A 21,293-nucleotide genomic window follows, 5' to 3' on the forward strand; every position below is an offset into this window, starting at 1 on the left:
GCGACGGCTGCCCAGGAGCCAAAGAGGATGCAGTTTGAGTTCGGACCACAACTCCCAGCGCCCCTCGCGACGTCCGTCCTTCCCTTTCATAACGAGGAGGCAAAGAAGGACAGTATGAATGGAGGCCTCTCGGTGTCTGCTTTTCCGAAAGGCGGGAAAGACGAACTACACCTCCCGACTAGCAGCGCGCGGCTGCGCTTGCGCCCTGGAGCTTGTCGCCATCTTGCCCCTTCTGAGGCACCGCAAACAAACCCAATTCCTGGTGTCCCCTAGTCTTGGCGGAGGAGCCTTTTAGATGAGCCCCGAAAGACCGGGCAGGTGGGTGACTCTCAGGCAGGGTCCTGGGAAAAACTGGCAGGGTAGCCAGGGTGTAGGAGCGCCGGGCTAAGCTTTCAGAGCCCGACTCGGGGCGCCCAGCCCCATCCTCCGTTGTTTCCTAACGGGATCGTGGGGGCTCCCCGAGGTGGACCGAGGTGGGCTGCGGCAGGCCGGGTGCTGGGGTCCCTGGGCTGCAGCTCGGAGAGCTTCCCGGTGAGTCCCGGGCGTCCGGCTCGGCTGTCCGCGCGCCTGCAGCGTCTCCGTTGTCCTCTGGACGGAGGAGGGAGCGAGGCGCGGATGCCGGCTGGGTCCCCTGACCCCCCGCTGCTGACCGCGGGGAGGCTCGGACCGCAGGCTTGACACTGGGACTGGCGCCGGGAGGCGCAGGCGAGGAGCTTGGGCGGGCTGCTCTTGTTGTGGTGCTGCGAAGAGTGCATGTTTGGAGAGGGGGCGGGGCGGGCTTGCCTCCTTGACACTTGAGCTGGGGTGTGTGTTTTGGGGGGGGGAGGAGGATTCTGCGACCTCCCGGCTCCCCGGGCGGGCTCCGGCGGCTCCTGGCCCAGCTTTCCGAGGCGATGCGGCCCCGCGGTGGGGTCCGCTGGCGGGGGGACGCGTTGGGATGCCGTGACGTGGTGCTGGATCCGGGCGGTCGCCGGCCGCCTCCAGGATCCTGTCGGGAGGCGGGGACTGGTTTGTGGAGGGAGCGGATTCCTTTGGCTCGGCCCCTTCCTCCTCCTCCCCACCCCTTTCCTTTATGTCATCCTGCCGGTCCGGGCGCGCAGTCCGTTCCGCCCGCTGTGGGCTGGTTCGGAGCTGAGAGGACTGTGGGAGGTAGGAGGAGGGGGTCCGGCTCGGGGCGTGGAGTTGGAGTTAGCGGCCCCAGAAAGCGCCTGGAACGGGGTAGAGCAGTTATTTCCGTTCGCTGTCTGACTTCTAGGCTGGAACCTGGGCTCATTTAATCCCTCGTTCATTCATTCGTTTCTGCAGAGTTTTACAGCAGGGCTGCTTACTGTGTTATAAGCAGGTGTTGTGTAAGCCTCTCCCCACCACCCACCCTCCCCGCCGCGCGCTTTCCGCCCTCTAGGGAATTCCCATTACGCAGTGAGTTCTTGGCATCTAAACTTTTGGTAAGCGGTTGTTTCATTACCACAGGATCTCTGTTCTTACTTCTTTGTTTAAGATTTGAGGAGAGAATTCTTTATGAATTCCATCAACCCCAGGAACATGCTAGCAGCTTTCTGTACTGTCTCATGGAACTTGTGAGGAAGCCCAAAGTTGTCCGAGTAGCAGTGCATATTTATTAAAGCAGTGGTAGCCACTAGGTAACAACTTTATGGATATTGTTCTTTAATACTTTTAGCACACTGGATGGTGTGACCTCTTTTTTATTTAGAGGTTTGATTTATTAAAGTCAGTTACAGAGAACAGTGCATCAGAGAGCGCGAGCAAGCTTCATCCCTAGTTCACTTGCATAGTGGCCTCGTGTGCCAGGGCTGAGCCAGTTGGAAAGTAGGAGCTTCATCCCACGTGGATGACAGAGGTCCGAGCTCTTGGTGCATGTTCTGTTGCTTTTTCTAGGTCCATCAACAGAGAGTTGTATCTTTACTAGAGCAGTTGGTACATTAACCAGCCTCTGTGGGATGTCTTTGTCCCCAACCACTGCTTTATCCATAAAAATGACACTGTCTGAACAGATGTATGAAACTTAGGCCTGGATAGCCAGTTAATCTAAGGAGCAGTCAGCAAGTGGAAAAACTGGAAAAAGAGCCTAGAGGTGTCAGTGCCTTGAAAACTTGTGTTCTTTAATTTGTTGTAGTTTGGAATCAGAGGCTCTCAAATGGTTGTTTCATTCTTCATTTGTCAGAAGTTGGAAAGTATAATGATGAAAACAGTTGTGAGGTATCTAAACAAGTTTCTTCTCTTTCTTAGCTGCTGGCTGGATCTCCAGGTGAGTGACCCTGAATGCATTTTGGTAATTTGATTTCTTGCTTTTCTCTGCTGATAGGGAGAACAAGCTCTTTGGGGCTACCAGACAGAAGCAGCAATGCCTGTTGTGTGGCCAACCCTTTTGGATCTCAGCAGGGATGAATGCAAAAGGATTCTTCGAAAATTGGGTATGGTTTTTCATTTCTTAGATTTTCTATCTTTCTAGTATATTCTTCCCTTTCTGTTGGGATCTTGGCTGTTTGCATTGATGTCTGACGCTACCTTCAGTGTTCTTTAGAGGGTAGTCTCTGTCTTTATTGTGCCCAGCAGAGTGCTTTCACATAGTAAGCATATCCAAAGTAGCAGCAGCAACAGCAGCAGTAGCTAAGACTTACTGGAAGCTGGTCAGTCTTTCCAAGCCCTTCACCTTAATATCTTATTTAATCAGGGATCAAAATGTAAAAATAGCTTGTTGTCCCCGTTTTACAGTTGAAGCTTGGAACCCAAGATCAGAATGTTTGATAGTAAGTCCCAGATACTGTGACTGCAGTCTCAGTTTAGGATGCCATGGATTTCCATGAATTTGTGAATTACATACTGTTTATTCCTTTACATTTTTTTAAAAAGATCTGTTTATTTTTATTTAAAGGCAGATTTTACAGAGAGAAGGAGAGACAGATGATGAGGTTTTCCATCTGCTGATTCACTCCCCAAGTGGCCACAACAGCCAGAACTGAGCTAATCTGAAACGAGGAGCCAGAAGTCTCTTTTGAATCTCCCACTTGGCTGCAGGTTCCCAAGGCTTTGGGCCGTCCTTGGCTGTTTTCCCAGGCCACAAGCAGAGAGCTGGATGGGAAGTGGAGCAGCCAGGAGAGAAACTGGTGCCCACAGGGCAGAGGATTAGCTTGTGTGCCCATGTGCCAGCCCCCTGTTTATGAATTCCAAGTTAGTGCAACCTTTGCCTATTTTCCCAAATCATATTTTTACAGTTGGTAATAAGGCAAGCTTTATACTTTATAAATTATTATGTACTTCTTCCTGTTGCTTATTGCAGCCTTTCTCAACTACCTTTGAGGGAGAGAATTAAGCCATAGTGCCAAGGCATTGTGCACTGTGTAATGAACTAACTTCTCTCCAGATCCCTGGAATGATGTGAGTCATGCACCGTTATTGAGAAAATTGAGAAAATGACTACTCAAATCATTTTCTGTGCTCTTTGGTTCCAGTGAGACTTTTGGTTGCAAAATGCTGCCATAAACCCTTAACCTATAGGTACCCTGTTTTATTTCCCACTTCAGCCTCAGGCTACCACAGTAGATAAAAAAATACTTTCACAAAACACATTAAATGTGCTGCCATGAATTATTAATTAATTATTAATTATTTAGAATCTTTGATCTTGAATGGGAAAGTGTGTCTTAAATTTAGAGTAAGGTCTTGATCCTCTAAATAATGACCCATATGATTAAGGGCAAATTGTTTTCTGTTGACACTTTTGTAAAAGAAGGATAGTAGTATTTGCTTCATTAGTTCTCTTTATTACACAGACAGCAGAGGTGGTGTATGTGAGGGTCTGTGACAGTGCCCAGACCCATGTGGTGTATGTGAGGGTCTGTGACAGTGCCCAGACCCGTGTAGTATGTGTGAGGGTCTGTGACAGTGCCCAGACCTGAGTGTTTTGTGTGTAAAGCAGCTGCTTTCAGATGTTTGCTTATTAACTTGCAACTTTTTTTTTCCCCTGAGGAAATCTTTGTTGGGGATTCTTACTTGTAAACCAGATAGAATCATAGCTTTAATAGCCCTACTTACTACTAATTTTTCCCTATTCTTGTTTTCCCTCAGGTCACGTTTCAGGCCATTTTTTACAGTTTTGTTTTAGCAGATTCAGAAAGACTTGAATTTTTCTTAGGGGCTGGGTTGAGGGCAGAAAATCATTCTTTTGATTTTGTTTTTATGACTTTTTACTTTGCATCCAAACTTTCAGTGATAATTTGAAGTTTGTTTGCTGTTATCAGTATAACTTATTAACTATCAATTATAAAGTTGTGTTAATATTTATTTCACACCTGAAATAATTTAGAGAAACATCACAAAGACTATAGATTGAATTGAGATCTTTGGTTTTTGGTGGCTTCAACTCAAGAGAGTAAATTAATTAAATATAAAAATGTAAAAATGATAACCTCTTATTTCTTGGCTCTTCCTGTAAACTATCTGAGATCATCTGTGGAAATGGTTCACTATTCACTGGATTCAGAAAGCCCCATAAAATCATGCAAATCAAGGGTTTCAAATCTTCTTGTGTAGTGCATGAACTTTTGGGAAACTGCCCGAGCCATCGGGGTATGCATATCCAGAAAGTCATCAAGTGTCTGAAAAATGTCCCTATACAGCTGCAATATGTACTATTCTGTTTCAGTGGTAGAGTTGAAGGGGCTCCCAGGCTAGCCAATGGAGTTGGACACTGGGTCCGTGGCCTGCACATGCTTAAACATGTAGAGAATAATGCTGAATTTGAGGGCTTGGATGTAGATGCTCTAGCTGTGGAGCAAGCATATCAAGTGAACGAAGTACCAACCAGTGTGGCACAGCAGGTTAGTTGTTGTTGACTTGTGATTCTGGCATGCTCATTGGAGTTCCACTGCTCTGTTTCTGCTTTAGCTCCCAGCTGCTGTGTTTGGGAAGGCAGCGAAATGATGGGCCAAGCTTTTGTTCCCTTGCTACCCATATGGGAAATACAAGTGGAGTTCTTGCTCCTGGCTTTTGTCTGGTCCAGAGTGAATCAGCAGATGGAAAATCTTTTTCTTTGTCTGCCTCTGTCTCTCCCTGTTGTTTTGATTTTCAAATACATTTTTTTAAAGATACTCCACTGTACATACAGACTTACTAGTTAAATTTACCCACACATGAGCTCCCTTTTCCAAATAGAGATGGCCTTTTTTTTTTTTTTTTTAAGATTGCCTTTTTATTTTTATTGGAAAGCCAGACACACAGAGAGGAAGATCCTCCATCCGTTGATTCACTCCCCCAAGCAGCCATAATGGCCAGAGCTGAGATGATCTGAAGGCAGGAGCTAGGAGTCTCCCTCAGGTCTCCCAAGTGGGTCCAGGGTCCCAAGGCCTTGGGCCGTTTTCGACTGCTTTCCCAGGCCACAGACAGGGAGCTGGATGGGCAGCTGGGCAGCTGGGACCAGAACCGGCACCCACCTAAGATCCTGGTGCATGCAAGATGAGGATCCAGCCTCCAGGTTACCACACTGGGCACATAGAGATGATTCTTACTGAAAAAGAGCAAATTGTTCTTAAAGCAGACAAGGATATTGCAGAGAAGAAAAAAATATGCCAGAACAAACTTAAAAAAAAAACGTTTAAACATTGTGGTCCAGGAAATAAATGAATGCAAAGAAAACTTGGAAAGTAAATCGTAATAGATTTGTAATTTTAGTCAGAGCTGGTTAGGGCCATGCTGATTGTCTGCAAAAGAAAACAGCCTACCTAGGTGACAAGGTCACCTTCAGTGACTAGAGCTCCCTTTGGGAGGTGAGCTTTGTTAGTGATTTGCCCAAAGACTTCCTCCCACCCACTGGATCATTAACATAACAATGAAACCTTTGAATTGCCTTCAAGCACCAGTTCCAGGTCCAAAGTTTAGACTAGGTACTGTATTTAAGAATTGGCTTAAAATATTTTAAGAATTGCCTTTGTTCTTTAAAAATAATTGGGGTTTTTAATGTAAGATGCTAAATTCTTAGACTTTACTCAAGTGAAAAGAATCGGAAATAGAGAGTGATGATAATAGATCCATGCTTCTTTCCTTCTGTCTCCCTTCCCTGGCTAATCATGACCATTCATGAGCTGTAACTCTAACCTGGGGCTTTGTGAACTATAGTATGATTGAATGACTGATTATTTAAATTGAATCGATCAAAGACTTCATAAAAATGACACGCAATTTTTTTTGTTTTCTGTCTAACATGTTACATGTGTTTATTTCATTATACTTTATATGTGAACTAACACTACAAAAAAAAGCTAGAATTTTAACTAAATTTGAGATAAGTCAGTACCTGAATATATCTCCAAAAATTGATGTTAATAAATGTGCAGGAGGTTGGAGAACTCTTAAGTTTCTTCCCCACCTCCTTTTTATTTTTATTTTTTTAAAGATTGATTTGTTTTTATTTGAAAGGCAGATTTACAGAGAGAGGAGTAAGAGAGAGAGCTATCTGCCAATATACTCTCCAGAAGGCTGCAGTGGCTGGAGCTGAGCCAGTCCAAAGCCAGGAGTCCAGAATTTTTTTTGGGTCTCCCTCATAGGCGAAGGGGTTCAAGGACTAGGGCCATTTACTGCTGCTTTATCAGGCACATTAGCAGGGAGCTGGATTGTAAGTGGAATATCGGCGTCCGTGTGGTATGCCAGCACGCATGGCAGGCTTATGCTGGTGCAGGGCCCTTAAGGTTCTTTATAATGAGTAAATGTCTAGAAGAGAAGAAATTGGATTTTGTTAACTTCTGACTTTGAGAACTCTGTTCTGAGTTCTAGTGCTGTTTGTGTCTGGTTGCTTCCTCCTGATTTTGTCTATGGCTTTTTAGTTGGGTTTGAAATGAGACCGGAAATATCAGAAATATTTGTCATTTCTTTTGTAAACTTAATTTTGTTTGAAGAAATGTCTTGATCACCATTAGTTCTAGAGGCCCAAAGTGAACTGTTTTCCTCAAACCATATCCTCTACCTGATCTATTTAGGCTGTAACTAGAAGCATTGCTCTATTTTGCTACAAATTATTTTCATCTTTTCCATAAAACTACTTTTTTTTCTCTATTCCTTTATATAAATGAACTAAAATCTTTAGTTTTTACAGATTTATATACTATTTTTATTGGAAAGGTAGATTTTAAGAGAGAAGAGATAAGATCTTCCATCTGCTAGTTCACTCCCGAAATGGCTGCCATGGCTGGAGCTGAGCCAATCTGAAGCCAGGAACCAGGAGCTTCTTCTGGGTCTCCCAGGCAGGTGCTGGGTTCCAAGGCTTTGCGCCGTCTACAACTGCTTTGCTAGACCACAAGCAGGGAGCTGGAAGGGAAATGGAGCAGTCAGGATATGAACTGGTGCCCATATGGGATGCTGATGCTTGCAGGTAGAGTGGAGGATCAGCCAGTTGACACAGGGTGCTGGCCCATAAACTCTTTATTTCTTTGTGTTTTTTTTTTTTAATATCCTTTGTTGTATTTTAATCAGCTTAAAGATAAAGACTTTGTTTTGTTCCAGTGAATATTCTCCATGGAACCTTATAGTACCAATGCTTAATTAGTAGTTTTGTCTAAATTAGTGACTATGTACATCCAGATTTTTTTCCCTTTTATTGTAAAATCCTCAAATGTATGTCACAGCAAAAATTACTGAAACAATATGAAACATTTCTGTCTTTATTTCTTCCTTGTGCATGCTTGCATTTTCTGTCTGCTTGCCTGGAGTACGGTTGGTTGAGGGTGTATTGCCTGTCAGTGCCTCCATCCTCCATCGCTGTATTTGAACTGTGTCCAGTGTGAATAAACTGTACTGTGATTGTCTGGTGACTTGTTTCATTGTAGCTATAATTTAGAGTTATTCCTTGAGGGTAGGACTTATATATACATACTATCTGGTATGTATATAATAGGAATCAATATTGATTTGTTGAATAAAATATCCCACAAATGGGGTATAAGTATTTATAATACAGTACATTTTGATTTGGTTATCCCATGTCTTCCTGAAGTCTAGTCTGAGTTTGAGACAGCTGAAAATGTGTTTCCTGGAATGAAGTGTTTTCTTCCTTGCTCCTGAGCAGCAGAGGTTTGTCTTGTAGAGTATCCAGCACAGATTAAACGTACAGGGTGTTCACGTTTAGGGAATTCAACTGGACCGGACATTTTGGTTTGGAATAGTTAGACCACTCTTGATATAAAGTTTCTTTTCCATGGTCAGAACTGAATCATGCAAATTGAATGAGACTACTAACTTTTACAAAAAGATTTATTTTATTTATTTGAAAGGCAGAGATATGTATAGAGAAAGAGAAGGCTAGAAAGGAATCTTCCACCCACTGTTTGACTCCTCAAATGGCCACAGTAGCTGGGACTGGCCAGACTGAGGATGGAAGCCAGGAGTTTCTTCCAGGTCTCCTATGTGGGTGCAGGGGCCTAAACTCTTCAGCTGTTTTGTGCTACTTTCTCAGGCACATTATTCAGGAGACTGCTAACTTTTTATTGGTTTAGTGCGTAGTCTACATTCTTTATTTGACTCACATTTACTGCCTATTGTGTGTCAGGTATTGGCAAATAACACATATACATAGCAACTCAAGTGTGAAAATGATTCTCGTTTTGAACCGTTTATTTCCCTCTATTCTGTTTTGTTCAGATACACTTGTTTAAATGATTTGAAGCAACTATTATTTCTTTTCCTTCTGTTGGTTGGTGGCTTTGTCTGAGTCACCTCCATGCAGCAGTATTTAGTTGGCAGCTTGACTGGGTCGTGGGCTCAGTTGAGATGACCAAGTCCCTCTTTTTATGTGGCTTTTTGTTCTGGGCTTCTTCACTGCTTGTTGATCTCAAGATTCTAAGAGGTCAAGGCCATGCATATAAGTGCTTAGAGACCTTCTGTTTGCAATTTGTTTGCAGGTAATTCAGTGGGCAGTCAAGTCTTGGAACAGTATGGGAGGAGGCTAAACAATGGTAGTCCACATAGGTTGTGGGGTGGGGAACCACACACTGGCCTAAGGACTTAGGTTTTATATTTTAACCAGTACTAGTGATGAACAGTTTTGTTTTAAAAGGGTAGTTTCTTTGGAAGGTACTGAATGAAGCTGTCTATATTAGGATTTAGTATTTTATGTGAGGTTGCTGTAACATTTTGTTTCTGAATTGGTCATTTTGATAGTAATCTTCCTGGATGAAGAGGAATTTTGTTCTGGAAGATACCTACAACATCACTTCTAACAAGGAAGCAGACTTAGAAATGAGAAAGGACTTGCCCATGGCCACAAAATCATCAAATGTCAGTGCTGGGGCCAGGATCTTTTGTTTTAATTTAATTTAATGTTGTATTTCTTGACTTTATTCAAATTTTAAAAATTTATTTTTTATTATTTTAAGTTTATTTGTTTATTTATTTGGTTGCATTGTACTGAACAGCACTGTCAAGTACCACAGAGAGGGATGGAATATAGTTTGAATTCTTAGGCAGGCCTAAGGAATTATTTCAAGGGTTGATTAGTGAAGGTACCTTTTAATAATGCTTAGCATTTCTGTTATCAGCCTTATTCTATAACTTAGAGCCTATTTACATTGTTGGTAGTAGCTGAATTAAATATTCTTCTGTGATAATTTATGAAGCAAACTATCTACTGTTAGATTTTTCTGCCCAAACATTTTATGTACATGACTTATGAGTCAATGAGAACAGCTCGATATATATTAAAAAAATCCCATTGCAATATGATATTAGGTAGCATTTTTGGAAGGAGTATAATACTTACATTTGCTTGGTTTTCAGATTTTTTTGCCTTTAAGTTTCACTATACATACCCATAGTAGTAAAATATTGAAAGCCTATCTTGATAAAATAATTTTCTTTTTCTAGAATTGGAGGCATATGCTGGCGTTATCAGTGCACTTCGGGCACAGGGGGATCTCACCAAGGAAAAGAAAGATCTTCTTGGAGAACTCTCAAAAGTTCTTAGGTAAATTACTATCAAATTTGGGAGATGTGATTCTAAGAATTTCATTTTGAGGGGTTTCATTATTTTTCACTCCCAGTTAACTCAAACTGAAGAAAAGTAGTGTTCAAATTGTTGATGCTTACATTTTAATTGTATAATCTGTCACTGAAAATTGCATACCTTAACATTTTGTAACTCAGTCAGAAGATATTTATGGCTGGTTATTTTAATTTTGGGCCACTTGGGAAAGAGAGGTCCTTTTGACATAAATGAAGGAAAAAAGAATTGGCAGCAACTGGATATGGAGATCTAGAATGGCATTTATTGGAGGGAAAAGGGTAAGGCAAGGAGGATGCTGTCATTTATAGATGTGGGTGCTGATTATGTAGTCATAGTAGTTAAGTATTGTCCATTCAGCTTCCCACTTAGAGTAATAGCACTTGCATCCAATAAAAAATGCTAATATAAAGGTTCCTAGTGATATTGCCTTGATTCTTTCTAACAAATGGACCTTTCTTGAAGTTGTTCTGTGTTAGCTGGTTTCCTTTCTGCATTTGAAACAATTTTGTTGCATTTATTTTTAAGTGAAAATATGGGAGAACCTTTTCTTATTATTTAATAATGTTAACATAGAAACGTTACTGTCAGATTTTCAGTCTTTTCAGTTAACAGTTTATATTTTGTACTTGTTGTTTGCTTTGTCAAATTTTGCCTTTCAATCTCTTAAGTATTTTGGCTCATTGTCTACATGTGGCTTAAGTAGTAAAAAAACGATGCAATTGGAAAGAGTGGTTTGGATTTTATGAAGTACTTATAAATGGAATAGGTTAAGCCTTTTTTTATAAGGTATTTGGTACTACTACCTCTACATCTGTTTAATCGGGAGTAATATAATCTGTGTTTTTTTTTTTAACCATTGGTAATACATTGTAGTATATGCACATCTATGTGTTAAGTAATAAGCAGTATTGTCCTGGTTCAAGTTTCATAGCATATAGCCACAGGAAAGAGATGATCTAGCCACTCTCAGTTATTACATTCACTGAGCATAAAATTATAGACTGATGCACTTTAGGAAAGACTTGCCCAAATCCTCTTCCCAGCAGTCATGATTAGGAGTCATTCAGCAGCTGTTTGCATATTTAGGTAACTGGAAGCTCTGCCAATCTTGTCCGTGATCTGAGGGTTCCTTCTGAGATTTGCCAGTAATGCCTTGTTATCAGGTTGAGTTTGTCTCTTACTGACTTCTAATTTGTAATTAATTCTTTTCTGCAGTTACACATAATTGGTACGAATGCTTTTCTAAGACTTAAAAGCATTTGAAGATGTATTTTTAGTCCTCTATTTATATCTTTTCACAAAGCAGTCTTGTCCTCTCCCAAACAAAATGTTGACTTAGACAATTAGTAAAAATATAGAAAAGAGCTGCCTGCTTGGCAGAGTTCTATAATGGCTATTTTTTTTCATAGCATCTCAACAGAACGCCATCGTGCTGAAGTTCGGAGAGCAGTAAACGATGAACGGTTAACAACAATTGCACATAAGTAAGCCATTAGTTGTACCACCCCTGATATTTTATGACATAGTATAACATAGTTTTGAAATCTTCCTATTTCGTAGCAGGTTCCTGAGTCTAATAACATGATATGTACTCAGGGAACCTGACCAGAGCAGTAAAAGTGGTATTAACTTTTATTCAGTTGGTTCTGTCTTTTGCATTTGGTAGGCAAGTTTTATAAATTCTCAGGTCAAATACTGCTACAGCATAATCTCTGTATAACTAAAGGCCACCACAGTGTAGCAGATAACTCACTTGAAGCCAAGCTCAGTAATAAAGCAGTGTTCCCCCTCTAACTGATGCTCCTCAGATTGTTTGTAATGGTATTTGATATGTGTGTTGATTTCTAAATAGGTTTCTTAATATCTGATTATGTCATATTTCTCAATTCAGAAGAAAGAATATATATATATTTTCTGCTTTTAAGAATTGTGAATATATCTTAATTCACTTTCAAAATGGAAAATAAAATGATGAAGTATTCTTATCAAATTGTTTTCAGAGCCTTACAGCTAATGACAGATGGGGTGAGGGTGGTGGTGAATTGAAGGCAGGAACTAGCACTCATGGTGTAGAGATAGTGCCTTTTAGAATGAAACCTAGTCTCCTGCAGCTGTTAATACAAGATATTGAAACATTTTATAAACTATACTTTAGTGTTATTCATTCATTTGATTTTTATGCTTCAATGTGAGATAAAACTACAGGAAGAGATTCAGTGCAGTTCCAAAGTGTAATAACTTAAATAGTATATGTGAGCCAAATGCTGGCATACTGGAATTGACCTCAAAGATTTATTAGCTTCATGTTGTGCTTCTGTGTCTCTCATTTTACCTAACACATAAAATGGGGTGTTACCTTTTTGACAGCATTGTTGAAAGTTTAGCTCTTCTAGAATTCAGTGGTGGGTGTGTACTACAAAAATGTGGAAATTTTCCTTTAGAGACATTTAGTATTTAGTTGTCAGGCTAACGTCACTGACATATTCAGGTATTAATAGTTTTCTTCTTTAATTTGTTCTACACTTTTGAATTGGGATGCTTCCAAAATAATAACTCGAGCTTACATGCTAACTTTAGAATTGGCAATAGGAAATATATGTGCTAAATAATACATAAACTATAGCTTGAGTTCAGAGGCATTTAGAAACCAGATGAGTACCTAAGAAGCCTTGGAGCAATATTGTGGGACAACTAGTTGTAAGATGATGTGTCAGTCTCATACTTAATAACATTTATTTAGTCTCCTTTTCCTTTTTTCCCCTTTAAAGAATGAATTTATCCTTATATTTGGGTGAAAGACCAAGTTACAGGTATGCAACTAGGTTATTATTATTTCAGGCTTTTTCTTGTATTTATTTCCAGATTGAAGCTCTCAATTATTCAGGGGCACATTCTTTCCATTTATAAATTAACCATGCCCCTTGCTTTTTCATTTTCTTCCCTTCTGCCCTCTCCTAATACTGCCCACCTTTTAGCCATTTTGCTGCTTGGGAGACCTAGTCAGAGGGTGGGAAGGGAGAGGAGGCGTCATTTTTAATTAGTCATTTGTTGCTTGTTAGTTGTCCTGGAAAAGATTTGGTTGAAGAATTTGCTTGCTAGTATTTGCCAAAATGTCTTTGGATAATGTATGAGTTCGTTTAATCTGCTTGACCTCTCCCTTTCCCTCCTCTCTTCATTAGCATGGATAATTGAGAGTTGGCTTTTATTTGCCTGTGTTTCCTTTTCTGCTCCTCTCCTTTCTGATTTCTTTTATACATGAATTTCATTTTTTGAAAAGAATTTCAGTGTGTAATTTTAAGCTTCTTAGGTCTTTCTCTACTCCTGTTTTAATATTTTATGTTATGGTTTTAGTTTGCTGAGATGTACTTACTTGTGGATCCCAAGGGTCAGTGAGTAGGGATGGCTGACTGCTCTCTTCCTTTGGGAAGTAGTGACCCATCCTGGTTGCAAAGATTATCTGTAGGAGGGCCTCCTACTCCCAGCCTGAGAAAACAGCTAGAGGAATGTGTCCTAACTGACTGTGTTCCCTCTCTCCTTTCCCTGCCCTCCCCCACTCAAGCAGCAGTTTAGGCCAGAAGGAATGTAGTTGAAAGGTAAAGAGAAAGCAGAGAAGATTGAGTATAAAGAAGGGGGAACAAAAGGAGTGGAGTGTCTGGGATCAAAGCGAGGCTTAGCTGTGGCTTGAAGCGAAGCAACGGGTTTATTGTTGGCATCAAGCCATTTATCACATTTGATACTCAAGTTCAGTTTTGAAATATGTTAGGAGTAGGAAAATTTTCAATATATTTTTTTAATTGGCCCATTCTTGCTTTCATTGTAGTGTTAGAAAAAATTGGCTTTCTGGAATTTCTGCTCTTTTAAATCCTTTTACTGTGAGTCTGTCACACGGAATGCCCTGTGTGTTTGTAAGTGAGGATGAGGATGTGAGGTCCAAAAACATTTTATTAGTATCATCTTTAGATTTCTCAGAAGGGACTGGAGCAAGATTTCCACCCTTTCTTGTCTTACTTAGTGTAAATAAAGTGGCATTCTTAACCTTAGGACTACAGTATCCAAGGGAGCCCTGCCAGAAGATGTGTTAAAGTCTACAATGCAATGTAAATGGCTTATATTTACACTGTCATTACTAAGCGAGTAGGATTTTTTTGGTCTAATATTTAATTTTCACTCTTAAAAAAGTTTGATCATGTTTGCATGAGTAGAAATTTGGAAGATTCTTAGGATCTTTGAAAAATTGCAGTCGTGTCCTTTGCGCTGCAGGCTTTGCCTTTTCACTAGCACATGTTGATGTGCTTCAGATTATTAATCTTCCATAATTTCTGCTGCTGCTTAAACAATGCACCAGGTAAGTGTAGATGTTACTTAATTTTTCACAGTAAACTCTGACCAAGCTAGTTTATCTAACCAAATGATAGCAGAGAAGAAGCCAGGAAAGTTGAGTAACTTAAAAAATTTTTTTCCGTACTTAGTAATAGCCCTTTTCTATAGTTTCTGATTTTACCATTATTTGTTTTAGAACAAGCCTTGACTTGAAGATTATAAAATAACAAATTTGTGAGGGTCATTGGGATTTTAGGAGCCCCCATTTTTCTTGTTTTAGTTTGTGCTGTGTTAAGCTATGAAAGAATTTATAAGTTTTCCCACAGTAGCCCAATTAGATCCATCAGCTCCTAGAAAGTCCTTTCTTAACAGATTAAATCTTCCTTAAGTTGTTATTTATTCCATCCAGTGGAAGTTGGTAGTACTTATGCAGCAGTATCCAATTTGTGTTAACCAAAGACAAAAATTAGACATAAACCTATTTGAAAAATTTTATCTTCTATTTATAAAGTGGCAAACGATTTCAGTATCATATATTTGTTGAAGGAAGTAATTATTAGTTGTGTGATCTTAGGCAAGTTATTTAGCCAATCTGTGCTCAGTTTCCCCGTCTTTAAAATTACAATGATAATACTATCAATATCATAAAATTGTTTAGAGAACTATATAAATTATTACAGGAAAAATGTTTTGGGACAATGCTTGCCATTTTATAAATCCTTAATTAATGTTAACTGTCATCACCATTATCATCATTATCTTTATTCTACTTTCCATTAACAAGGGCTTTTGTCTACTGTATCTAAATTTGAAGAATCAGTGGATTTATAGAGTTTTAACTTCTAGCTCTGGTTAAGGAATCTGTGGTTTTAGAAAAATGCAGAAACTTCTGATTTAGCAAAGAGATTGACTGCTTTTGACTGAAATTTGTACTTTATCACAAGTCATTAGTTAAGGTCTTTCATGGAGCCAAGTCAAGAGATATTTGTGGTATTTCAACCTCTGGTTGTATTCCTGGGATAAACTGTGTTAAAAAAATATAGGGTATAGAAGTATCCTTAGAAATAGTCCGGTTGCTTAGAATCCTTAGAGTGACGGGTAGTACAAGTAAGTAAAATAAAGCAGTGTTAGGTTTTATGTTCTCAGATCTAGTCTTTAACAGGAAGGGAAATATAATACATTGTCAGCAACACATGCTGTTATCTAGTATTCTTCTGTCTTCATACCCATTTTCTAATACCCCCCTCGTTTACTGCCTCAGTTTCCCTTATTTAAAAGCCTTTAGAACCTCTAGCCATGCAGGCAGTTAGATAATTTTGCAAAGAGTCAATAAATTCTATTCTGTGTTGTTAAGAAATGTCTGATTTTTAGAAATTATGAGTGATTTTCGTTTTTAGGATAAACTACAAAATTAAGTTCTGCAACTAGTGGAAATTTTCATATTCATGCCAGACTTAAATTAATGAAATTGACATTGATATTTACTTAACATGTATAGGAAAAATTTTGATAGTTTCAATTGTGATCATTATAAAATTTAGTTTAGGGGATAAAAATGTGTAAGGGCTCAAATGTGCATCATTCTTTGACTTCTGATTATTTGTAATATGATCTTGCTGAAAATAAAGCCTCTCCTCTTCTCTCAGGATGTTGTTCTGATGTAAGAAGTTACATTGTTTGGTTCATTTTTTAGTGGTGAGAACCCTTGTAGCAGCATTTTCTTTTTTGTTTAGTATGTCTGGACCTAATAGTTCTTCAGAGTGGTCCATTGAAGGTCGTCGCCTGGTCCCACTGATGCCCCGGCTGGTTCCCCAAACTGCCTTCACTGTAACAGCTAATGCTGTTGCCAATGCAGCTGTCCAGCACAATGCATCTCTGCCAGCACCTGCAGAAACAGGAAGCAAGGAAGGTGAGTAGACAAATATTTGTGTTAGAGAAATGGGCTTATTTTTCATCTACTCTTATTCCAGTGTTTAAAAGTAATGAGACAGGGTGGACAATTCTGGTTTTGAAACTAGAAACTGCCACATTTTTTTTGTCTCAGCCAAAATTAAACCATCCTTTCTGTGAAACTGTGAAGTTTTGCTATCAGTGTATCTTAGCAAATGAGTAAAAGGGCTTAGTGGGTGACATTAGAGACTAGGATGACAGAAGTCATTTAGCTGCTGGGAAAATATGCTGAATTGATAGCATTAGAAAATAAAGCTGTGTTTTTATCTTCTGGTATCAATGGAATATGTTTTTTTTTTTCTTTCTGTCCTTGTCAGTGTGCTAAATCCATTACCTGGAAGAAAGATTTAGTGTTATTTAATCTAGTGATTGACATTTGATTTTAAAAAAAAAAGTCCTTGAAATCTCCTGAGAATTAATATTAAATGTGAAAAAGAATATTTGTATTGACTCCGGTGGCATAGGTTAATTTTACCTGACAAGAAGCTTGAAAGTATTTGTCAGATGCCTCTGAGGAGTTGTCTATTTTTGTATACTAATGGGCTGTAGAAAAGACTGAGACACTGTTTTCATGAAGGCCAGGCTTAACTTTAGGCTGAAGGAGTTGACATTTGAGGGAGACTGGTTACCAATGTTGAAATTTGACTCTCTAAGTTCCTGTTTTCATTGTTGTCAGAAAGGTATCCTTCCTTTCTTCCCGTTTTTACCTTTGCCAAGTCTCTGGCAGTGTGGAAAAAGTATAGAATTTCCATTAGTAAAATCAGTGTTTGAATTTTCAGCAAGTTTTAGTGTTTGTAAGCCTTGAATTTCTTTTCTTCATAAGGAGGATATGGTGTTATGAGAATTTAGTGATAATGTATGGAAAGGATTTCTCATAGTCTTGGCACCTAGTAAATATTGCTTATGAGTTTTTCTTGTGGAGTTGAGTCCTGTCATTGAGTGATAAAGGGGTTGAAATATGTCATTAATGTGATTGGGTGATAGATGACTAGAGAATTGGTTTATGAAAAACAATCTTACCTTGTTTTTCCTTTGGGAGCCTCATTGGAAATTTCTGTGGTTGGGGAAAATTATCTGTTACTCCATCACTGATCCCACCAGTGATATGAAAAGGAAGAATAAGAGTGTGCCCATTGAGATTGGCCCTGTGACACAGCAGGTTAATCCACTGCCTTCAGTGCTAGCATCTCATGGAGGCAATTAGTTCAAGACCCATCTTCTCTATTTCCAGTTCAGCTTGCTGCTGACTTGCCTGGTAGTGCAGCTGAGAATGACTCAAGCACTTGTGCCCTTACACCCACATGGGAGACTCAGAGGAAGTTCTGGCTTTTGACTTCAACCTGGCCTGCCCCCTCATGGTGGCCATTTGGGGAAGTGAACCAGCAGATGGAAGCCATCTCTCTCTCTCACTATAACTCTGCCTTTCAAATAAATAAATCTTTCAAAAAAGGTTTTCTGTTGTCCAACTCCCGATATGAATGAAAAGTATATTGTATTTTTATTAATATAGTTTTAAACTTGATTTCTTTATAATTGTGCTTCTCCGTTGTTGACATCATCTGTAGATAAGCTATTAAATATTTGGGGAAAATCCATGTAAGTAATAATTTTTCAGGAAAGGTTATTAACACTTTTCAACCTCTGGATCTAATACCTAGTTCTGGCCTTTTGATCATACGAAAACATTCAGATTGGGCTGCAATAAAAATATTTTTTCTGTATGCCTGGACAGTTTTGGTGAAAGTTAACAGCAGACTTTTTTATCGTTCCTTCAGTAGTGGTTTGCTATTCCTACACAAGTACTACGTCAACCCCAACCTCTACCCCCGTTCCAAGTGGCAGCATAGCAACGGTTAAATCTCCACGACCTGCCAGCCCTGCCTCCAATGTAGTTGTCTTGCCAAGTGGAAGTACTGTTTATGTCAAAAGTAAGTGATACTCCCAGTGTTATCAGGACCATCTTGGCTAAATGTGGCAATAAACGATCTGATTAGATCTGCTTTCCTGGCATAAATCGCATGGCCACTAGCTATTGGCAGCAGTTAATTTTTGAAGGTTTTAAAGAATTCCTTCACATGTGATTAGATGTACATTGCTTTTTAATCAGTTCTGGGGCTGGAGAAATGACTGCTTTTTTTTTTTTTTTTTTTTTTTTGCTCTTTGGGGAATTTCCCTTGAATACTGCTATCCTTCAAGTATTTACTTGTTTTGACTGTCATAGACTAGAAATGTTGTGATTAGGGCTGGGTCTTGTGGCATAGCACGTGAAGTTGCAGGGACTGGTTCACATGTCTCAGTACTAATTCCAGTGTTGGCTGTTCTGCTTCCAGTCCAGCTCCTTGCTAATGTTCTTACAAAGCAATAGATGATGGCTCAAATACTTGGGACCCTGCTGCCTTGTAAGAGATCCAGTTGGCTGGGAAACCCAGTTCCTGGCTTTGACCTGGTGTATCTGCAGGTTGCAGCACTGTTGCAGCCATTTGTGTGGGAGTGAACCAGCAGATGGAAGATCTCTTACTCTGCCTCTTTGTCATCCTGCCTTTCAAATAAATAAATGAATCATTAAAGAGAAATGTGAATGTAAACAAGTAGCTATGTGCTTATGTGATTTAGTCAAACCTTACTTCTTGTAAACTTTGAGGTTTTTTTTTTTAATGTTTTTTTAAAGATTTATTTTTATTATTTTTTTTTATTGGAAAGGCGGATATACAGAGAGGAGAGACAGAGAGGAAGATCTTGCGTCCGATGATTCACTCCCTAAGTGAGCGCAACGGCCGATACTATGCTGATCTGAAGCCAGGAGACTCTTCCGGGTCTCCCACGCGGGTGCAGGGTCCCAAAGCTTTGGGCCGTCCTCGACTGCTTTCCCGGGCCACAGGCAGGGAGCTGGATGGGAAGCGGGGCCCATATGGGATTCCAGGTGTGCAAGGCGAGGACCTTAACCACTGCGCCACTGCCCCGGGCCCGGTTTATATTAATTGGAAAGGCAAAATTACAGATAGAAAAAGAGAGACAGCCCGGCTTGGTAGCCTAGTGGCTAAAATCTTTGCTTTGCATGTGCTGGGATACAGTATGGGCACTGGTTCTAATCCTGGTGGCCTGGCTTACCAGGCTTGTGGCCTGTGAAAGCAGTCGAGGATGGCCCAAAGCCTTGGGACCCTGAACCCTCATGGGAGAGCTGGAAGAAGCTCTTGCTTGGCTCCTGGCTTCGGATCAGTTCAGCTCTGGCTGTTGCGGCCACTTGGGGAGTGAACCATCGGATGGATGGAAGAGCTTCCTCTCTGTCTTTTCCTCCTCTTTGTATATCTGCCTTTCCAATCAAAATAAATAACTCCTTAAAAGAAAAGAGAGAGAAAGAGAGAGATGAGAGAGGTCTTCCATCTAGTGTTTCACTCACCAAGTGTTCAAAAGGGCTAGACTGGGTTAGCTAAATCCGTGAGCTCGGAGTTTCTTTAGATCTCCCATATGGGAATAAGGGCCCGAACACTTGGGCCATCTTCCACTACTTTCCCACATACATTAATTGGGAGGTGGAACAGACATAGAACAGCTGGGATTGGATCTAGAGTCCAAATGGGCTGCCTGTACTACAGGGAAGAACTTTACCTGCATTGCCACAGCACCTGACCCTGTATTGTTTTCTCATAGAACATATCATCTAAAAGTTTTGATTTCAGTGAAACATTATAGGACGTCTGTCTCTTATATTTCTAGTTAACAGTAATTTTTTGGAAATTTTACTTGTAGTTTTTAACTCTGATTTAACCTTATGAAGCAGTTTGATGTCCACCTCATTTTTTGTTTATGTTTTCTGTTGTATCAATGCTTCTTTTATTTCCTGTTTGTGTTTTGCTTTTTGCTTGATATCGGCTATAGTTTAATTTTTATTTTTCCCAGTATAGTTATAAATTTGCTTTCTTTGTCACTTTCAGTGGTAGAGGTTTGGAAGGAGTGATTCTAGGCCATTATCCTGTTTAAATTAGAGTCTAAAAAATGGAAAATTTTAGGAGTTATATTTTATTAGCAATTCCATAGTTATGTTGTGTAATTTCTTATGTCTGTTCATAGTGATAGCCTGTATAGGTTACTATGTATGTTTTTCAGTTTTTAGCAAATCTTGGAAAAAATTGAGGCTTTAGTATGTAAAGAGAAAACTAAACATCAGGAACTGTTACTTCAGTATATTTCTGGTTAGTGTGAATTTAGCAAAGGTGGGCCTTTAAAATAAACCGAAGTCCTATTTTTAATTTTAAACACAAAGTGAATTTCAAACGTGAAGAAACCATGTCATATTATATGTAGTTTTAGCTACCAGGGAGTTTGTTGCTTTCTACCCAGAAACCATGATGATTGCATTAGTTTGGGATACCATCATTCACTTATAATGTATGGAGCAGGAACTGCAGTATGGGATGTGGACATCCCAAGCAGTATCTTCACTGCTGCATTAAATACCTGTGCTGGCACTGTCCCACAGCAGCAGACCAGTAAGACTTAGTCATGCCCCTCTGGGAACCTCTTAATAGTGTAAAATGAGCTTACAGTTACATTGTGATGTGGCAAGTGCTGCAGAAGAGAATGTGTCAAGTACTCTGTAAACTCAGAGCAAAATGAATTATCTTTGCTTAGAGGAGTAAGGGAAAGCTTCACCGAAGAGGTAGGTTATGGGGATGATGATTGTGTGATGATGAAGTTGTTGATGTTGACTGATATTTCCCAAAGAACATTCAAGTATTTTGAGACACCGAGTAAATAGAGTGTGGTAAGGTGGTTTTGGGGAATGATGAACAGTTCAGCTTGTCAAGGTTGTAGGAGTGTTCAGAATTGCATCCAGCTGGGTATTACTGCATTGGAATGATATGGGTCCTTGAATGAAATGATAATGATTTTATGCCTCATCTTATGAGGAGATAAAACTGTTGCAGGATTTTAATCAGTACATTGGCATGATTAGATGTGAAATTTTCTAACTTGTATTAAGATTGAAGATGGAACAGTGTTGGAGAGTCTGGATACT

At 39.8% G+C, this 21,293-nt stretch overlaps 1 protein-coding gene across 11 annotated transcripts in view; it reads left to right on the forward strand.

Moving 5' to 3' along the window:
- The first annotated feature begins 214 nt into the window (after positions 1-214).
- Positions 215-21,293, forward strand: part of EMSY (EMSY transcriptional repressor, BRCA2 interacting) — a 95,448-nt gene continuing 74,369 nt past the window's right edge. For 2 of the 11 annotated variants that reach the window (XM_040964386.1, XM_040964382.1), the window contains exons 1-6: positions 215-318; positions 2,324-2,432; positions 9,868-9,967; positions 11,416-11,490; positions 12,775-12,816; positions 16,060-16,235. In XM_040964386.1, the coding sequence (XP_040820320.1) occupies positions 2,363-2,432; positions 9,868-9,967; positions 11,416-11,490; positions 12,775-12,816; positions 16,060-16,235 (463 nt within the window). In that variant the 5' untranslated portion in view covers positions 215-318; positions 2,324-2,362. Of the gene's footprint in view, positions 319-1,942; positions 2,433-9,867; positions 9,968-11,415; positions 11,491-12,774; positions 12,817-16,059; positions 16,236-18,051; positions 18,205-21,293 lie in introns of those variants that run through there. The other 9 variants (XM_040964383.1, XM_040964387.1, XM_040964377.1 and 6 more) reach the window with 8 other exon arrangements.

Source organism: Ochotona curzoniae, unplaced genomic scaffold, assembly GCF_017591425.1.
Source record: "Ochotona curzoniae isolate NIBS_2020 unplaced genomic scaffold, NIBS_Ocur_1.0 scaffold_3223, whole genome shotgun sequence".
NCBI classification, from domain to species: domain Eukaryota; kingdom Metazoa; phylum Chordata; class Mammalia; order Lagomorpha; family Ochotonidae; genus Ochotona; species Ochotona curzoniae.